General features: G+C 48.6%; 1 protein-coding gene across 4 annotated transcripts in view; it reads left to right on the top strand.

Moving 5' to 3' along the window:
* Nucleotides 1-17,747, top strand: part of PCGF3 (polycomb group ring finger 3) — a 56,917-nt gene extending 39,170 nt beyond the window's left edge. For 2 of the 4 annotated variants that reach the window (XM_030314424.1, XM_030314423.1), the window contains exons 9-11: nucleotides 7,053-7,190; nucleotides 13,177-13,257; nucleotides 13,707-17,747. In XM_030314424.1, the coding sequence (XP_030170284.1) occupies nucleotides 7,053-7,190; nucleotides 13,177-13,257; nucleotides 13,707-13,754 (267 nt within the window). In that variant the 3' untranslated portion in view covers nucleotides 13,755-17,747. Of the gene's footprint in view, nucleotides 1-7,052; nucleotides 7,191-8,281; nucleotides 10,434-12,548; nucleotides 12,686-13,176; nucleotides 13,258-13,706 lie in introns of those variants that run through there. The other 2 variants (XM_030314425.1, XM_030314426.1) reach the window with 2 other exon arrangements.
* Nucleotides 17,748-19,282: the final 1,535 nt, after the last annotated feature.

The following is a 19,282-nucleotide window of genomic DNA, read 5'->3' as shown; positions in this document are numbered from 1 at the left end:
ATCCTGTGACTTTGCAGAGTTCACATATCAGGTCTAGCAGTTTTTTGGTGATGTCTTTTAGGTTTTCCATGTACAGTATCATGTCATCTGCAAAAAGTGAAAGTTTGACTTCTTCGAACTGCCCGTTTGGATGCATTTTATTTCATTTTGTTGTCTGATTGGCTAGGACTTCCAACACTGTGTTAAATGACAGTGGTGAGAGTGGACATCCCTGTTGTGTTCCTGATCTCAGGGGGAAAGCTCTCAGTTTTTAACTGTAGGCCTTTCATATACGGCTTTTTTGATGTTTTTAATATTAAAAGAATTATTCACCATGACCAAGTGGGATTCACTCCTGGGGTGCAGAGCTGGTTCAGTATTTGCAGATCAATCAACGTGATATATCACATTAGTAGAAGAAAGGATAGAAACCCTATGATCCTGTCAATAGGTGCAGAAAAAGCATTTGACAAAATACAGCATCGTTTCTTTATAAAAACCCTTAAGAAAGTCGGGATAGGAGGAACACATATGTTAGAATGAACATGGCAGAAGACGCTCTTTTCCACAGTAGTCTGCAGAGCTGCGTCTTTGTGGAGAAAGTCACGTTACAATTGGGCTTCAGTAATTTAGGTTGTGCTTGCGGTGAGGTCTCTGGTCTTCTGTAGTCTTTGCTGCTTTCCACTCAGAGTCCCCCTTAGGATCTCCTGCAGGGCTGGTAGTGGCCATGAACTCCTTTAATTTTTGTTTGTCTGGAAAAGGCTTTATCTCTCCTTCTATTCTGAATGACAGCCTTGCTCGATAAAGGATTCTTGGCTGCATATTTTTCCTGTTCAGCACATTGAGTATTTCCTGCCACTCCCTTCTGGCCTGCCAAGGTTCAGTGCACAGCTCTGCTACTACCCTTATATGTCTACCCTTGTAGGTTAAGGACCATTTGTCCCTAGCTGCTTTCAGAATTCTCTCTTTATCCTTGTGTTTTTCCAGTTTCACTATGCTATGTTGTGGTGTTGACCTGTTTTTGTTGATTTTGAAGGGAATTCTCTGTGGCTCCTGGACTTGGATGTCTGTGTCCTTCCCCAATCTAGGGAAGTTCTCGGCCATAATTTGTTCAAATAAACCTTCTTCCCCTTTCTCTTCTTCTAGAACTCCTGTGATACAGATATTATGAGGTTTCATAGAATCACTTAGTTCTCTAATTCTCCCCTCGTGGTCTAGTAATTTCCTCTTTTTCTCAGCTTCATCATTTTCCATAATTTTATCATCTCTTTCACTTATTCTCTCCTCTGCTTATTCCATCCTTTATGTCACTACATCTAGTTTATTTTGCCCCTCATTTACAACATTTCTTAATTCATCGTGACTATTTCTTAGGTCCTTGATCTCTGCAGCAAGAGATTCTCTGCTGTCTTCTATGCTTTTTTTTCGAAGCTAATGTCTTATGACTATTATTCTAAATTCTTGTTCAGACATGTGGTGTATATCTGTTTTGAACAATTCTCTGGGTGTCATTTCTTCCCAGAATTTCTTTTGAGAATTCTTCCGTTTCGTCATTTTGGCTAGTTTTCTGTCCCTTATGTGTTTTAAAAGCTTGTTATGTGCCCTGCACCTGCAAGCACTACTATATTAAAAAGAAGCCATACAGAGTGCAATGCCTGACCCTTAAGGAGGTGTTTTTGGAGTGTGTTGCATGCTCTCTGTTACTGTGACTCTGGTTGCTTTATCTCCCTATTTGTAGTGGTGGTTTGGGCCTTCCATCAGGTGTTCTTTGATTTGTTTGTTGAAGTAACCCTGGAAAAAGGAGAAAGGAGAGGGGGAGAAACATTATCCCATACAAAGAGAGAAATGAAAGGTGTGGAAAAAAAAGACCAGGCAGAGAATCGAAGAAACTATAAGGCTTAATCCAGAGAGAGAGAGGAAAATAAAGAAGAAAGAGATACAGAAAAGGTAAAAAGAATAAAGATGCCTGATTAAGCAAACAAACAACCAGAACAGAGAAAGAAAGAAAAAAAAGAAAAAAATATATATAATAAGAATTAACCAAAAATCAAATCAGAAACCATGAGGCTGATTCCCAAGGGAGGAGAAAAAAAGAGGAGAGTGGAAAGAAAAAGAAGGGAAAAGAGAGAGAAGAGAAGAGAAAAAAATAATAATATTAAAATGTTAAAAAGTACCAAACCACAGGACGATTCCGTGTTGGCGCCTGGGACCAGGTGGCAGCTCTGGTCTGGAGGAGGGGCCGTCTGGTCGGGTCAGTGTCAATCTCACTCTGGTCGATACGCAGTTACCAGGCACGGAGGGGCGGGTTTGGTGTAAGCAGGCCCCGCCTCCACTGGGGGCCGCTGTCCTGTTCCCTGAAGCCCCACTGTGTTGGTGATTGGGAGAAAAATGGCAACACCCCAGTCTCTCCTCCCTGGACTGGGTGTCCCAAACCACGCTGTTCAGGTGGTCCTCACAGAGCAGCATGGGAGGCCAGCTTGTCTCGCTCCACAGTCTCCCGTGCCTCCTGGGCACTCAGCTGAGATTCAAAACCTGACGTCTTAAAGAGTCCCATTCTACGCGGTCCTGGTTCTGGAATAATGCCACTCTGCCCAGCCGACAAAGGGCATCTGGCTGGCACCTGCAAGGTCTTTTGTCCTTGAGGAGGGCAATACACCTTCTTCCCACAGTACTCAAAGGAGGGACCGCTCTCTCCCAGTGCGCCCCTGAGATCGCTATCACGCCCAAGCAGGCTCCCTCCCCACCAGACCCATGCACCCGGCTCTGGTCTGGAGAAAGTCACACACCCCTGATAATTACCATCTTTAGCTTCTGAGGCTGTTTGCAAAGTAGAAACTGGCACTCTCTGTGTTTCTCGTTCCCCCGTCTGTGGTCCAGAGAGGTTTTTCTCTTGTCCAAATATAACGCCACACTTCCACAGCCTCTCTTTCTCTTCCTTTTGTCTCCACTAAAGGGTTTCCCCGCTCCATGCTTATACTGACCGTTTTATCTTTTCTGATTCGCATACACACACCTCTGTCCTGCCAAGCTGTCTCTGTCCACCTGTGAAGATTTTTCTGTCTCTCCGCAGACTGATTTCATGGGTGTTCCAAGTGTTGTGACGTCGATACTCCTGTGTTTGAGGGACGAGGGAAATTGCGATCCCTCTACTTCTCCACCATTTTGACTCCTCTGCAAATCATATTTCTGATAAAGGACTTATATCTAGACTATATATCTGTTATAACTCAGTAAGAAGATAATCCAGATAAGAAATGGATAAGAGATTTCGGTAGATGTTTCACCAAAGAAGACATAAAACTGGTTAGTAATCACATGAAAGGACGTTCAATGTCATGAGCCTCTTAGGGAAATAGAAATTAAAACTATAATGAAATCCCGTTTTATACCCACTAGGATGGCCGCCATCAAAAAGACAGCCACTGGCAAGTGTTGGCAAGGATGTGGAAGAATGGGGCCCTTGTAGCGTGCTGGCAGGAACATAAAATGGTGTGGCCACTTGGGAAAACAGTGTGGCAGTTTCCTAAGGAGTTCAACATAAGCTAACCATACAACCCTGCAATTTTCCTAGGTGTATATGGAAACCTATTCACACAAGGATTTGTACATGAATGTTCACAGCAGGGCTATCATACTCATGATAGCCAAGCCGGGGAACAGTGCGAACTTCAGATAGACAAAATGTGGTCCACGCATACAGGGACGTTCTGGTCAGCAGTGAAAAACAATGACCCCAGCACCTGCTACACCACAGTGACACTCGGAAGGACTTTACAAGGCAAAGAAGTCAGATGCAGAAGACTACATGTTGCACAGTTCCATTTGTGTACGATGTCCCCCAAAGGCCAATCTTAGAAACAGGAGGTAGTTGGGTGCCTGGGGCTGGGCAGGAGCAAGGGTTGAGCACAAAGCAGGATGTGGGTCTTTATGGGGTGGTGAAAATTATGTAAAACTGGATTCTGGTGGTGGCTGCACAGGTCTGTAAGTTTACTAAATACTATTGAAGTGTATACGAAAAACATACGTATGAATTATACTCCAATGAGGCCGTTAAAAACATACTTTAGTGTGTTTAAACAGGTGACACACTCATGTACTTCCGAGTTCATATCATATGAAAGATATAACCTGAGCACCCCTGCGACCGTCCCTGCTGCCCCCACATCCACGCAAACCTGAGTGAAGCAAATAGTTTCTTACCCCCCTTCCCCTGTGCACACGGAGAGCCCAGCGGTGGTGCTTAGGGCTTCTTGTTGGTCTCTAACTTGCATCTGCTTACCGCACCCTGGTCTGCATGATGCCTGTTGCTCTGGGCTTGGGGAGCAGATGGCCAGGTGTCCTGTGTCCTGACAGGTGTCCACTGCTGGGGACAGAATTCAGTCTGGCACTTACAGAGAAGCACACAGAAGGCCCCCATCACACTTAAGGATTTTACTGTCCCTCAACCTTCATTCAGTTTAAGGTTGTTCCCAGGTGCACTCAAGTTTAGAAGTGTTTCCCATCCTTAGGGAATTTTTTGTGATTACGCTTTCTTTCTTAAAGTCTGCTTTTTCTAATATCAATGTAGCTGTGTCAGCTTTCTTTGGTTAATATTTGCTTGGTATTTCCATTTTTTTCCTAACTTTCTTAAATGTGACGCCTGTCACAACACAGAACTGGGTTTTTTTTTAAAAATCAAATGGGAAACTTTCTTTAGCTGACAAGTTATTTCACATTTTCCATTTACCGTGATTAACAGTAACTCTGAGTTTCTTTGTGCTGTCCATTCATGTTTTTTTATGTTCCCCCCCATTCTTACTTTCTATTGAATTAGTAAGTTTTCTTCAATCCCTTTTTTGCCTCTACTTAGCAACTAGTTGACGAGTTATATGTCCTATTTTTATTCTTTTAGTGGCTGTGAAATTCTAAAATGAATGTTTACATTTTTTAAAGGTCTGAAGTTAACGAGAGTCTCCCTTTCCCCGAATGACACAAGGGCCTTGCTCACTCTGCCTGGGGCCACCCTCCCGCCTCCTTTCTCTCTTCCCAGACCCAAACCGGCCGCGGACTCTTGTCCCGCCTCCCGGCTCACCCTTCTGTGGCTTCCCATGTCTTCCTCCTGGACATGGGTCTCTTTTCTTCAACTGTACCCCCTCCTAGTCGTTCTCTGTTTTGTTTACAGATGGCTTTGTTTCATTTTAAGTCTTGAGTGGTAATTTCTCTGTGCATTTTCTGCCAGCGCCTTGCTTTCCAGGCTCCGTGGCCACATCTGGAGAGCCGTCCACTGCTCCTTCCTGGCGCCTTCCCCACTTGTGCGTAGGTGTAGGGTTCCTTTTCTTTCTTTCTTTCTTTCTTTCTTTCTTTCTTTCTTTCTTTCTTTCTTTCTTTCTTTCTTATTATTTTGCTTCCTAAATCTGAGAATTTATGTCCTCCATTATTTTGGGGAGATCCTTAGTCGTTATTTCTTAAATTTTGCCTTTCCCTTCTTCTGCCTTCTTCCTCCAGAACCCGTTACAAGTTTGTCAGACACCTCGGTGCATTACCCTGTCTCTTACTTTTCCTTTGTTTTGTTATTTTAATTGACCGCTTGGCCTCTATGCTTCTTTTACGTAATTTCTTCATATTGGTCTTCTGGGAAATTAGTCTGCCTTCAGCTGAGACTAATTTGTGGTTCGGCCACCTGTGAGTTTTTAGTCTAAGTGACTCTGCTTTTATTTTTAGAAGTTGTAGTTGCTTCTCTTTTATACCCGTCTGTTCTTTATTCATAGTATGTTCTGTTTTTAATTCCTTCTTTTGTATCTCTGGTGATTTTAGGCCTACATATTTCCATTAATTCCTTGTTAATTCTTTTATCTGAATTTTCGAGAGTCTGTGCCAGCTTTTAAATTTTTTTTAATCTTTATTTATTTTTGAGAGAGAGAGAGCGGGGGAGGGGCAGAGAGAGAGGGAGACACAGAATCCGAAGCAGGCTCCAGGCTCCGGGCTCCGAGCTGTCAGCACAGAGCCCGATGCGGGACTCGAACTCTGAATGGCGAGATCGTGATCTGAGCCCCCCGGGCGCCCCTGATTGTGCCATTGTTTTGTGGCTGCTACTGCAGACTCACTCTTTGGAAGCGCTGTCCGGCCGGACCTTCTCTGCAACGCTTTGTGGCCTTCGTGGCCTGGGGTCCTTGGTATTGCATCTGCCAGGCATCCCGTGGGCTAGAATCCCTTTTATTTCGTTACCTTGTGGTTCCTTGTTACATGACCTACCGTGATCCCCTGTCCTGTTGCTCATCCAGGAGGGACTATGAACTTTCAAACTTTGTGGCTTCGCTCATGCTTTTTCCTGTGCTAAGAGTACTTTTTCTCTAGTCAGTCTGCCATCCTCCTTCGAGGCCACGCTTCACACTTACTTCCTTTATGAAGCCTTCTTTGGTGCATCTCGCGTAGGCAGGGGCACCCGCTTCAGATGGCCGTGTGTCCTTCCCCCTCATGCCAGCAGAACACTCGGCCCGGAGCCTGTGGGAAGACGCACATGTGTCCCACCAGCCGGAAGCTCAGGACAGGCTGCGTCTGCATCAGCTAAACTCTGAGACCAGCGCCATCTGGACAACGGATAAATAATTCTCAGATTTACTTTAAATATTTATTTGTTTATTTTTATTTGAAAGAGCGAGAACACACACGATCAAGGGAGGGCAGGGAGAGAGAGAATCTCAAGCAGGCTCCGTGCTCGGTGCGGAGCCTGACGAGGGCTTGATTCCATGACCCTGGGCTCTAGACCTGAGCTGAAATCAAGAGTCAGACACTCAACCGACTGAGCCACCCAGGTGCCCCTCAGATTTACTTTCAAGTAGTATGTTTATAAGACAGAATACAAGACACTGTTAGATTACATTTCACAAAATGGTAAACAGAGATTTTAAGAGAATGTGTGTAAAACGAGTAAAATGAAACCCTCTCCCACAGTGTTGAGGTCAGACAGATGTCTGATTTCACGAAGTCCGCATTCTCACGTCTGACGGAACGAGTGGGCACGGGAGCAGGGGCCCCGAGAGGCAGCCCGCGGACCCCTGTCTGCGGGGCTGCCCAGCTGTGTCCTCCTCCCACAGGTGAGCATCTGTCTGGAGTGCAACAGCAGCAAACTGCGGGGCTTGAAGCGAAAGTGGATCCGCTGCTCGGCCCAGGCGACCGTCCTGCACCTGAAGAAGTTCATCGCCAAAAAACTTAACCTTTCGTCTTTCAATGAGGTAATAGTTAGGCCACAAATAGAAACTATGACAAACCGGTTCTCATTTGTAAAAGCGATACTTCTACGGTTCTTTGTGGGTTTTTTGTTGTTTTGACATCTCTGTTTAGAGATTTTAAGTCAGAAAACAAAACTCTCAGTTTGTTTTGCGTACCCCCGGACAGCGTGACATGGGACATGGTGATGACGAGAGTGGAGGGAAGGCCAGATGGAGTGTGGGGAGCCCCCACAACGGGAGAGCGTGCTGGCGGGCGGTGGGGACAGTGTGACCGTGCTGGGGGGTTTCATCTTAGAGAGACTCTGTTCTTTCACAAATGGAGGGCTGACTGCCTGCTGGGTGGCAGCGAACAGGTGGGCAGGTCAAGATCTTGTGGGGATGACGGGCGGCGGGTGTGCGCGGGGCTGGTGGACGGAGGGCTGGGCGAGCACTTACGCTGGGATGTGAGTCGTCAGTAGGAGTCAGTTGTGCGTAATTAAGTGCAAGGAGAAGGCGGCAAGAGGTATAGCTTTAAAATAGTCCTCAGGCCGTGAGGAAAATGGGTCACTGGGGCCCAGAAACGGAAACAGGAGAGGCCAGCAGGGGCATCAGTGGCAAGAGTCCAGGGGAGGCGGACCAGGGTGGTGCACTGCAGACGGCAGAATTGGACAAACTTGAGGAATGTTTCAGAGGGAGTAGTAGGTTGAGCAGTAGCCCCCCAAATATGTCCACATACCCCAGAATCTATAAATGTGACCTTTTGGGGGAAAAGTATTTTTTTCTAAATTGAGTAAGGATCTATAATTAAGAATCATGAGATGAGATAACCCGTGAATGTCCTGAGCAGACCCTAAATCCAATGACGAGTGTCCTTACAAGAGAGAGCAGAGGGAATCTGAGACACACACACAGAGGAGGAGGGGATGTGAGGGCAGAGTCACAGGGGGTGATGTGGCCACAAGCCCAGGAGCACCTGAGCCACCCAAAGCTGGAAGAGACAGGAAGGATCCTCCCCTAGAGCCTCCAGAGTGAGCTCAGCTTTGCCAGGGCCTTGATTTTGGGCTCTGGACTCCACATCTGTGAGGAAGTAAAGTCCTGTTGTTTTAAACCACCAGGTTTAGGGTACTTTGTCACAGCTGCTACAGGAAACCAGAACAGATTTTGGTACCAGGAAGTGGGGTGCTGCTGTAACAAATACCTAGAAATGTGGACATGGCCTTGGACTTGAATCACTGGTGGAGGCTGGAAGAATTTTGAGAGACGATGAAAAAGGCTGGATTGCTGTTGGAAATAAGGTCATTTAAGGTGACTCTGGTGGCCCCAAAGGAGGTGAGGGGCGCAGGGAAACCACTCTGTCACCTAGGAGGATACATGTCACCACAAGCACAATGTTGGTAGAAATAGGAACATGAAATATGCTTCTGACAAGGAAGAGAGGACGCAGAAGAAAAGCAGTCACCATCACACAGTGGCAGCAAGCACAGGGGGACTGCGCCCTCTGACCACGTGGAGGTGACGAACTTGGGTATTTGGCCCAGGAGGTCTCCAAGCCAAGTGTGAAGGTGTGGTCCGGCGTCTTGCTGCTGTCAGTAAAATATGAGAGATGTGAGTTGGGGAAGGGACTGCTAAGCAAAAAGGAGCCAGCGCTTAGGCCTGTCCCGACTACAAACAGACCGGAATACTAGGGTTTCACTGTTGGGAAAACATGCTCCGGAGGGAAGGTGGAGAGTGTGGCCAGACAACCTTTTGCTGAAGACATTGGATGTGTGACTCAGCTGTCTCACAGAAGCTAGGAATGGATCTGTGGAGAACCATCCTGTCTAATGGCCTGGATCCATAACACATATGGGAGACCCACAACATTTTTGAGAATGTTGTGCCAGCAGAATGACCATCACCTTTTCCTGAAGGGGACAGAGACGGGAAGAAACAAGAACAGGCTGTCAGACTTCCAAAGTTTTGCAGGCAGGAGATAGGCTGACAGAGCTGCGCTTCGTGAAGAAGAAATGACGCGCAGGGCAGAGCCTTAGGCCCAGGTGGCGAGGCCGTCGTGGGCCCAGAGAGCAGAATCTCACTCAACCCACAGTGCTGTTTCTCTGCCTGGTTTACCAACTTGCTTGGGACCAGTGAACCCTCTATTCTTCTAATATATTACCCTTTGGAGGAGGACTATCCTGTGTTTTTCCCAACCTTGTGTATGGGGAGCAGACAATGTGATTTTAGTTTCATAGGACCCACAGCTAGAGAAGAATTTCAACCCAGGTGGATACCCAGAGCCTCACCTCTGCCTGATTCATATGCTTTGGAAGGGAAGGTCTGGGACTGTTGGCTAATGGTGTCCGAGGAGATTTTGGAATTTGGAGTTGCTACTGGAATGGGTTGAGACTCTTGGGAATGTTGGGATGGGGTGAGTATATCTTACATGTGGGATGGATGTGGACTTGCGGGGACCAGAAGGCAGACTGTCTATCGCAGGTGAAATGATGACTCCACTAAAAGATGTGTTCATTTCCTAACCCCTAGAACATGTGAATATGACGTGATTTGAAAAAAGGCCTTTGTCGATGTGTCAAGAATCTTGAGATGAAGAGATCATCCTAGATCATCTAGCTGGACCCTAAATTCAGTGACAAAGGTCCTTATAAGAGGAGGGCAGGCACACATTGCCTCAATAGATTTTAAAAGATAGATACTTTACAAAGCACCTTCTCTGATCACAGCAGCGTGACATTAGAAATCACTAACAGAAGGAAGACTGGAAAGTTTGCAAAATTGTGGAAATTAAACAACTCACTTTTAAAGAAGTCATGAATCAAAGAGGAACTGGAAAATACTTATAGACAAATGAAAACGAAAACACAACTTACCAAAACCCTTGGGGTAAAGCAAAAGCAGTGCCAGTGGGAAATTTACAACTATAAATACTTACGTTAAGAACAAGAAAGGTCTCATCAACAACCTAGATTTACAACTTGAAGAAGTAGAAAAAGAACTAAACCCAAAGCTAGCAGAAGGAAGTAAATAATAAAGATCAGAGCAGAGATAAATGGAATAGAGAACAGAAAAACAGTAGGGAAAGTCAGCAGTTCTTTGAAAAGATCAACAAAGTTGACAAACTTCTAACTAACGGACTAAAAAAAAATTACTAAGATCTGAAATGAAAGTAGAGGCATTGTCATAGCTCTAGAGAAATCAAAAGGATTGTGGGGCACCTGGGCAGCTCAGTTGGTTAAGCATCCGACTCCTGATTTTGGCTCGTGTTGTGATCTCGCAGTTGTGGGATCGAGCCCCATGTTGGACTCTGCACTGACAGTGAGGAGCCTGCTAGGGACTCTGTCCCTCTGTCTCTGCCCCTTCCCCGCTTGTGCATGCACTCTCTCTCTCTTTCAAAATAAATAAATAAACAAACAAACAAACTTGAAAAAATTTGTTAAAATGTTAATATTACCTAAACAATCTACACTCAAAGCAATGCCTATCAAAATCCCAATGATGTTTTTTGCAGAAATTAAAAAACCCATCCTAAATTTTGTATGAAATTTCAGGGGACCCTGAATAGCCAAAACAATCTTGGCATAAAGACAGACATCTAGGTCTATGGAGTAGAATAAAGAGCCCAGAAATAAACCCTCACGTATGTGGTCAAATGACGTCCAGCGAGGGTGTCAAAACCACTCAATGGGGAAAGGACAGTCTTCTCAACAAATGGTGCTGGGGAAACTACACATCCACACCCAGAAGAATGACGTTGAAGAGGTGTGTGCACCCCACGTTCACAGCAGCACCGTTCACATCAGCTAAGACGAGCAAGAACCCAGGGTCCGTCGACAGACGCGCGGGTGAGAAAACGTGGTCCATCCACACGGCGGCATGTTCCTCGGCCTCGAACGGGAAGGACGTCCTGCCGCCTGCCACCACACGGATGGACCTGGAGGACATTGTGCTCCGTGAAATAAGCCGGTCGCGAGGGGACAAGCACCGGGTGATTCCACTTACAGGAGGCCCGTGGGGGACGCAGATCATAGAGACAGACAGTGGATGGTGGGGGTCAGAGGCTGGGGGGGGGTGGGAGACGGGGAGCTAGTGTTTCATGGAGCAGAGCGTCCCCTGGGAAGATGAGAGAGTTCTGGAGGTGGAGGCTGGGCGTGTTCACCACTGCGAAGGTGCCCAATGCCACGGAGCTGCCCACGTAAAAAACGGTTAAAATGGTAAATTTTATGTGTATTTTATCACATTAAAAAAAAAAAAAACAGTAAAAAGGAATGAACTGGTGATAGAAAGCCCCAGAGACCCCAGGGGAGTGTGGCCTCCTGGCGTCCAGGAGATTAAGTGTGAAGCCCCCCAGTGGTGGTGTTTCAGGGAAGGCACAGGAGACTGATACTGAGAGAGCCAAAATGATGTGCTGGTGTTTTCGGCGGGGCTACTAGAGGGAAGAAGGGGTCGGGAATGAGCACCCAGGTGGATGGCCTCTCGAGACAGGCCGCTGTGGCCACTGCCTGCACACAGTGGAGAGGGAAAGTGGGAGGTGAGTGTCAGGGCCCCGGGTCAAGGTTGGGGTCCTTGGTGTGTGGTGCCATTTGGCCCCCGGGGTCATGGTGAGGTTGTCCAGAGGAGAGGGTTGGTGTGGGTCAGAGGCACGCCTGGGGGAGGTGGGGTTCGGCGTTGGGACAGTCTCCTCCGAGTTGGCCCCAGGTGGCCCCACATGTGTCCCCTGCCCAGCCCTCGTGCAGGTGTAGGGGGCTTCTTCCCCTCGTCCTGAGGGAGTTGAAAAGACCACTTGAGTCCACATCATTTGTCATCAGGGAAACAAATTAAAACAGTGAGATTACACTCCACACCTATCAGAACACCAAAGTCCAGACCTCTGACCACCACACGCTGGAGAGGGTGTGGAGTAACAGACCCCTGTTCACGGCGGTGGCAACACAGAATGCTGCGGCCAGTTTGCAAGACAGGTTGTCAGTTTCCTACAAAATGAATTACACTCTTACCGCATGATCCAGCAGTCCTGCTCCCTGGCGTTCGCCCGAATTAACTGAAACCTTACGTCCACACGCACGCACCTTGCCCACAGTGTTTGTAGCAGCTGTGTTCATAGTTGCCCAAACTAAGAAACAACCAAGATGTCCGTAGTAGGCGACGATAATAAACTGTGATCCACCCAGACAGCGGAATCTTACTCATGCTAAAGAGAAGCCAGCTATGAAGCCATGAAAAGACCCGGGGTGGGGGGGGGGTGCGGATCTTAACTGCACGTTACTGAGGGGAAGAAGCCAATCTGTTTCCAGCTGTGGGACATTCTGGAGAAGGCGGAACCACAGGGGCTACGGCGGGAGGGGAGGGGGGAGGAGGGTGACCAGCTGGAGCCCGGGGCATTTTTAGGGCAGCGACGCAGCTCCGTGTGGCGCCAGGGTGGTGGGCGCCTGCCATCATGCGCTCGTCCAGACCCACGGGACGTGCACCACCAAGGGTGACCCTGCCGTGGACTCGGGGCGATGACGACGCATCAGCTCCAGCAGGTGCACCACCTGGTGGGGATGTGGGTCGCGGGGGAGGCTGTGGGGGGGCAGGGGGCGTGGGGCATCCCCGTGCCTCCCTCACGTTTGCTGTGAGCCTAGATCTGCTCTCAAAATAGTCTTTTTTTAAAAAGAAAGGAGAAAGACCATCTGAAGAGCCCATTACCTTTCTCCACTGAGGTAAGAGGAACAAGCTTGGCCAAGAGGTGGACTGAGGTGGAGAGAGAGACAGGTGCTCTGGGGTGACAACAGCTGAGCGCCCCCTGGGGGCCGTGTGGTGGGTGTGGACCCAAGCCCCAGGTGCTCTTGGACCTGGGATAGGTTGGGGCGGGGCCTCCCGAGTGCTCCCCACCTGTGCCACCTGGAAACGGGGCCCGTCGGCCACAGGCAACTGACTTGTGTGACCCGACCGGCATCGCTGGCGCAGACCGGAGGCCACGTGTGCTGAGCGCCGTGCCCAAGGCACCCTGACTGAAGCCTTCTTCTCCCGCCAGCTGGACATTTTATGCAACGAGGAAATCCTGGGCAAGGACCACACGCTCAAATTTGTGGTTGTCACGAGGTGGAGATTCAAGGTGAGACCCGTCACTTTGTAAAGATAGGGTTATTTGATTTTCAGAATCTGCTACAAATGACAACTGCTTTTCTGTGCATATTTTCAACTAAGAGCTTAGGAATAACAACTCAGTCACAGGATTATTCTGGAATCATCAACACCAGAGTCGGTGTGGCCGGGGCCCTCAGGCGAGCACCGCCCCTCCTGGCCAAGCTGGCTGCCCGCAGTCAGCTGTGGGGGTCAGAGGACGCCCACAAGCCTTTGGGTACCTCTCTAAAGCAGGAAGCAGATGGCAGGATCCCCGACTTGAGGGGCAGCCCGGAGAAGGGGGTGACAGCCAGTAGGACCCCAAGAGGAAGGGCGGGATCGGGTGGGGCAGCAGCTGTGCGGAGGGAAGGGGCCCGTCCAGTCCCCCTTCCCTGCCCCCGCGGCTGGCGATGGTGACGCTCCGCGCTCTTTGTCTTGCAGAAGGCGCCTCTCCTGCTGCACTACAGACCCAAGATGGACTTGCTCTGAGCTCGGCCCTGGGCCGGCCCCGCCGCGCCCGGGCTGTGGCCGCCCTGCAGGTGTCGTGGGGACCAGATTTCTGAACAGAGTATTTATAACTTTTGTATGAGAGAACTCACACTCACCAAGACACTACCAGCACCGCGGTCACGAGACGACGAAACACTTTACTGCACAGTCTTAGTGGCCGCAGAGGCGCCTCTCACAGACTGGATGGTAAACACAGTGGCCACGCGACCTTCGCTTGCTTTCCAGGCCTTGGAAATCTGGTCATTTCAGTTTAGTTGATGAATTAGGGTTCACGATAAGCCTCGAAAATACTTGTATGTTTATTGAACCCTTCCTAAGTTATTGAGAAAATATCTTTTCATGGTGAATGACGCTATTTATGTTGCCTTTAGCTTCCTGAAGACTTAGAAGGTATATAAAGGTTTAATTTAAAAGCATACCAAAAGGGGTTTCCATTAATGAGTTAGCCACGGTATTTAATTTCCACATTAGGAAACGGGAAAAGCCGACGGCGCCTCTGCCTCGCCTGGCGCTCCGGGCTCCGAGGGCCACGCGGCCCCGAGGCGAGGAAGGGCCCCCACCGCCCCCCAGACGCCCCCGGACGCGGCGCACTCAGCAGGGTGGGGTGGCTAGGCCGGCCGCACGCTGCCTGGTGGAGCCGCCCTCGTTCTCAAACATCACTGGTGCGCGTCGGGTTCCGAGGGCTGAGGGCCCCACTTAATTCTTCCTATCTGCATCTTGCTGAAGGGAGGGGTGGTGGCTCTGGGGGCTGTTCCCGTCGGATGAGGGCCGGTGCCCCAGGGCGCAGGCTCCGGTCCCCACCACGTCCACCCTTGGAAAGCTGTCCCCCGCCCCTGCTTGTGCACAAAGCTGGCACTCTGTTGCTGTTCCCAGCCGAGCCTGGGAGGAGCCTGCTGGCTGCTTTTTCAGTGACTTAATGTTCTCAAGTGCCGGTCACAGGCAGCACACATTTTGTCAACCCCTTTCTCCTCCCAAGTGTTAATATTTTTGTGGAATTAGAGAATAAATATTTGTTCCTTGAAAATAGTAACTTGGAACACGTAAAGCAAGGAGGAGAAAGCAACCATTTTCCGGGGCAGTGAAAGTGTTGTCCTGGGTTCTGTGTCTGTCCTTGTCCTCTGCCCCCCGCACCGTGCTTCCTCAGTGAGCTTTGGGTTCCTGCCCCCCACCCCCACCCCCCCGCCGTCACCTCCGCTCACCCTGCAGGCAGGCTGGGGGCCCTGGGTCCATCAGCCCCCGTCCACCACCTTCGTTCATGGACTGTTTCACCTTACTGACCGGAATTTTTTTCTCCATTTGCTTCGAAAGTTACGGTTGGGTTTCTTCTGCTTCCCATTTCGTGCAGGTAAATGTCAGGAGCAGCTACTAACGAGACCTGATCTGGGTGACGAGAAAATCATCCCAATTAACTCAGTCCAAGTGATTCTAACGTAAGGCCTTTTACAAACATAGCAACAGATTGTTAGGGATTGGTCAAAATTCACGTCTTCATTTAAGCCCATGGACTCCCAGTACTGTTCGAATTGTTCAGTTACCTAAGCTTGCTACTCATCCAAATCATGTTTTAGAGTTGCTCTACTAGGTTTAATGAGTAGATGTGTATGAGTAAATATTACCTGTCTACCTCAAAATACACATCACTGCTGAAGCACTCTGCACAACCATACATTACCACAGTGCGGTTTTAGGGTTAGCGTTAGAACTTGGGGATTTGCCTGTGTAGTGGAGGGGGGGTTAGGGTGAAACAGTGTAAGCACCCAAATTCAAACAGAATCGGCTCACGGTTCAGATTAGACTGAGTATCGCCGTAATCCTCTCATAATATATATTTGTAACTTTGTAGCTATCTTTGAAATCACTTGAATTTGCTATGGTGCTAAGTGGACGTACTTAAATACACGGAGAGGTGGAGATGGTCGGAGCCAGTGCTGACATGGCCGGCAGGCTGCTGGCCCTCCTGTGACCCCTTTTGTAATCGTGTCAACCTGACGCAACCTCAGCAGCAGAAGTACCTATTTTTCTAAGATTCCTCGTGCAGACTGTCTTCACTACAGGACGGCCCCGGGGACCCCGCCCCTCAGCTGACAGGAGCCCAGAGCCTGCGTCCCAGGGCAGCTTCCGTGGCCCCTTCCCCGCTGTCACGCTTTCGTGTCACATCAAAAGGCTGAATTTAATTTCTTCCAGCATGAAAGCCAGGATCAGTTAGTGATTGGATCCTACGAGGTTTGTTTTTTTTTTAACAGATGGAGTTACTGTGAGTAGTTTTCACGACCGTTTATGCTGGTAAGCAAGAGCTGTTCAGTTACCTTCCCGCGTCACTGTCCGCGGCAGCGGGACTCCCTGCCCAGCACGTGGTCTCGCTAAATGCAGTTTTCATGAAAATAGAAAATTCAGATAGAATATATAAATATTGAATTTAAGATTTGGGGGGTTAAAAAAAAAGAAAACTTAACTTTATAAAATTATTTATTCTATTTTAAGTCTTCTATCATATTTTCCCATCCGATTGTTTGGTTTCCGTGGTCCAGCTTTATTTACAGGCATATAAAATGAAATTGTGACATGTTTTGCAAGCTTCTTCTTTTACTTTGAGTAGCTTTTAATTTGTACTTTTTTTTATATAGATACAGAGCACTGTTTATGCTTTTGTGCAATAGGTCCCAAGATGCATTTACTAGACATCTGTTTAAATTGTAATGCCGCATCTCTTCTGCTCAATTGAAAGGGAATGTAGGTGGAATTTCAAAATATGTACATTCAGCTATTTGGTTTCTCCTTTTACTGTTGTTACGAGAATGCTGTTTTGGGGGATGGTGTGTGTGTGTGTGTGTGTGTGTGTGTGTGTGTGTGTGTGCGCGTGCGCAAGAACACCTGCCAGCAGTATCGTAGGGCACGAGACCCAGCAGGCCGCCGTGGAGCGGCACGTGGCCGTCCCGGACCAGCCTCGCGGCCACCCTGGGTCCCCTATTTTCAGACCCCGTGTGCGGCCCTTGGGTGCCCTGCCCCACGCCGACCAGACCACGGATGTGTGGGTGCTACTTCCACAGGGGCTCCCGAGCCCTCCAGGGCGTGTGGCCTCTGATGCCTCCTTGTGGCGAAGTCTTTAGAAATCCATTTCGTTTCTTCCTCAAAATGCACAGGATGGCATTTTACAGCAGTTTAAAACGTGTCATTGGGCTGAATGTTCCAGAAACGAGTCAGCTGATTTCTACTTTACATGCGAGTGTTAGATGTGCTCTTAAGACACTGAAAATAAACTTAGCTCAGAACAAATCCTGTTTCTGTTTCCTCAGGAAATCATTTACGCTCCATCATGTGTGACCTTAGCGCCATAAGCCAAGTGTCTCTCTGCCTTGGGATTTAAACCAACTACGTAGGTCAAGATCAGTAGATTAGAAAACCGTGATTCAAACCAGCCGTCATCTTGACACATTCTGTCCCTGCGAGGCAGGGACAGGGGTGGCACGGCTGTAGCCTCCGGGCCATCAAGGAGGCTCTGTTTGTGCGAATGCCCGCCCACGCTTGGCCTGCATCACGTGGGGTTCGCCACGTCCACGAGCGCATCTGAAGGAGGGACTGTGGTTTGAGTGTCCCCTAAAACGTGTGTAGCGTTAGTGCAAATGTCTGTTCCAACAACTTAATTGGGTATAAGAAAACCATTTTTCCCCAAACGATGTAGGGTTCAGGGGTGTGAGCCGCCACTAACCTGACCGTCACACGTGGCCACATGGACGCTGTCGCGGTTTGTTGAGATGAAAATGCAGATACATATTTTTGACTGTTTAATTTGAAAGTTTACATTTTTTATGCTTTGTGTTGGTGTGTAATTTTTGTACTATTGGTGGCTAGTTTTTGTCTAAAATCTTTTTTGGAATATTGCTTAAACGTTTTGATTTTATGATAGTGAAGCTTGTACTCAGTGTTTTGCCAATTAATATTATATGCTTGTAATAAAAGCAAAAGAAAAACATACCTAAAGTTTTTTCGGGCTGGAAGTTTATAAAATATTTCTAGGAGCATAACATGGGTGATCTGTTGGCACCGCAGTGAACTGAAAATTACCGCAGGCGCTGTTGGCACACACCCCTCCCCCATGCCCTCCCCCACCCCGAGCCCCTCACCCCAGCCCTCCCCCGCCCCTCACCCCGAGCCCTCCCCCACCCCAAGCCCCGTGCCCTCCCTCACCTGTGCCCTCCCTCACCCCATGCCTAGCCCTCACAGATTAACTACCTTCTCACTCTGACTCACGCGGCACTTGTATCTTGGACACAGAACTTCACTGAAATTGGTCCAGTGTTTGGACCAGAGGTTTGGCGGGACCTGTGTGTAAAGTCCATGCTGCGCATCTATTTGCTTGCAGCAAGAACTCACTTTGGTTTAGAGCTGCACGTGCCGATGAAAATACTGTTAAAAAAAGAACCTGCTAATCCCTGTGGGTGGAGTGACAGCGTTTGCTTCCCTCTGTTAAGATGTTAACGGGCGTTCTCCAAAGGAGCAGAACCAGTAGAAAATACGTGCGTATACATATCTGTGTGCCTGTGTGTTCACGAGCATGCTACAGAGCACACAGGGGTCCTGATTTCCCCACGGTGTCAACTTTATTCAGTCGTAGAGCAAGGTTAAAGCAGGTTTACATCTAAACTCAGGGACATTTCACTACACGTTTAATTTGGCTTCATACACAGCACACAAAGCAAAGCACATAAAAAAATCATTAAAAAACAAGATACAACTAGGGATAAGCTAACAAACCAAATGCAAAGTCAGTCTGAGTGTGGAGTTGAGTTGAGGACTTCTTCCGGTCCAAGTCTATGCAGACTGCTTATTCGGTCCAAGTACTGGAGGAAATGTTCTGTCCGAGGAGTAGAGGGTCTCTTCTGTCCAGGCAATGGGGGATCTGTGTTCTGTCCAGGCGGTGGGGGATCTGTGTTCTGCACAGGCGGTGGGAGAATCTGTTCTGTCCAGGCACTGGGGGATCTGTGTTCTGTCCAGGCAGTGGGGCATCTGTGTTCTGTCCAGGAAGTGGGGGATCTGTGTTCTGTCCAGGCAGTGGGAGAATCTGTTCTGTCCAGGCACTGGGGGATCTGTTATGTCTAGGCAGTGGGGGACCTGTTCTGTCCAGGCGTTGTGGGATCTGTTCTGTCCAGAGATCACTTGGGCAGAGTATGCTGTGGCTGTTACCTTTGATATGGTCAGACATGAAAGGGTCAGCATCTGGAGATGCATTTCCCGGTCTTGGCTGTGGCATCACTGCTTGACATGAGTGACTCTGTCATTCTGCACACGTGTAAAAGGAGACTGGTCATAAGGAGTTTACTCACAGGATCATGGAGACTGAGAGACCCAGGAGGACCTGTGCAGTGCCATCGAGGGCAGGAGGGGACCGTGTCCCAACTCAGCAGGATCCCTTCCCTCTTCCTCCACCCTTCTGCTCTACTCCGGCCCGCCAGGACTTGAGTGACACCCACCCACACTTGGAGGGCTCAACCCACCAAACCAGGTGCTCC

Source organism: Lynx canadensis, chromosome B1, assembly GCF_007474595.2.
Source record: "Lynx canadensis isolate LIC74 chromosome B1, mLynCan4.pri.v2, whole genome shotgun sequence".
Taxonomy (NCBI): Eukaryota; Metazoa; Chordata; class Mammalia; order Carnivora; family Felidae; genus Lynx; species Lynx canadensis.
The sequence above is the reverse complement of the archived record's forward strand: the minus strand, read 5'-3'. Positions and strand labels throughout refer to the sequence as shown.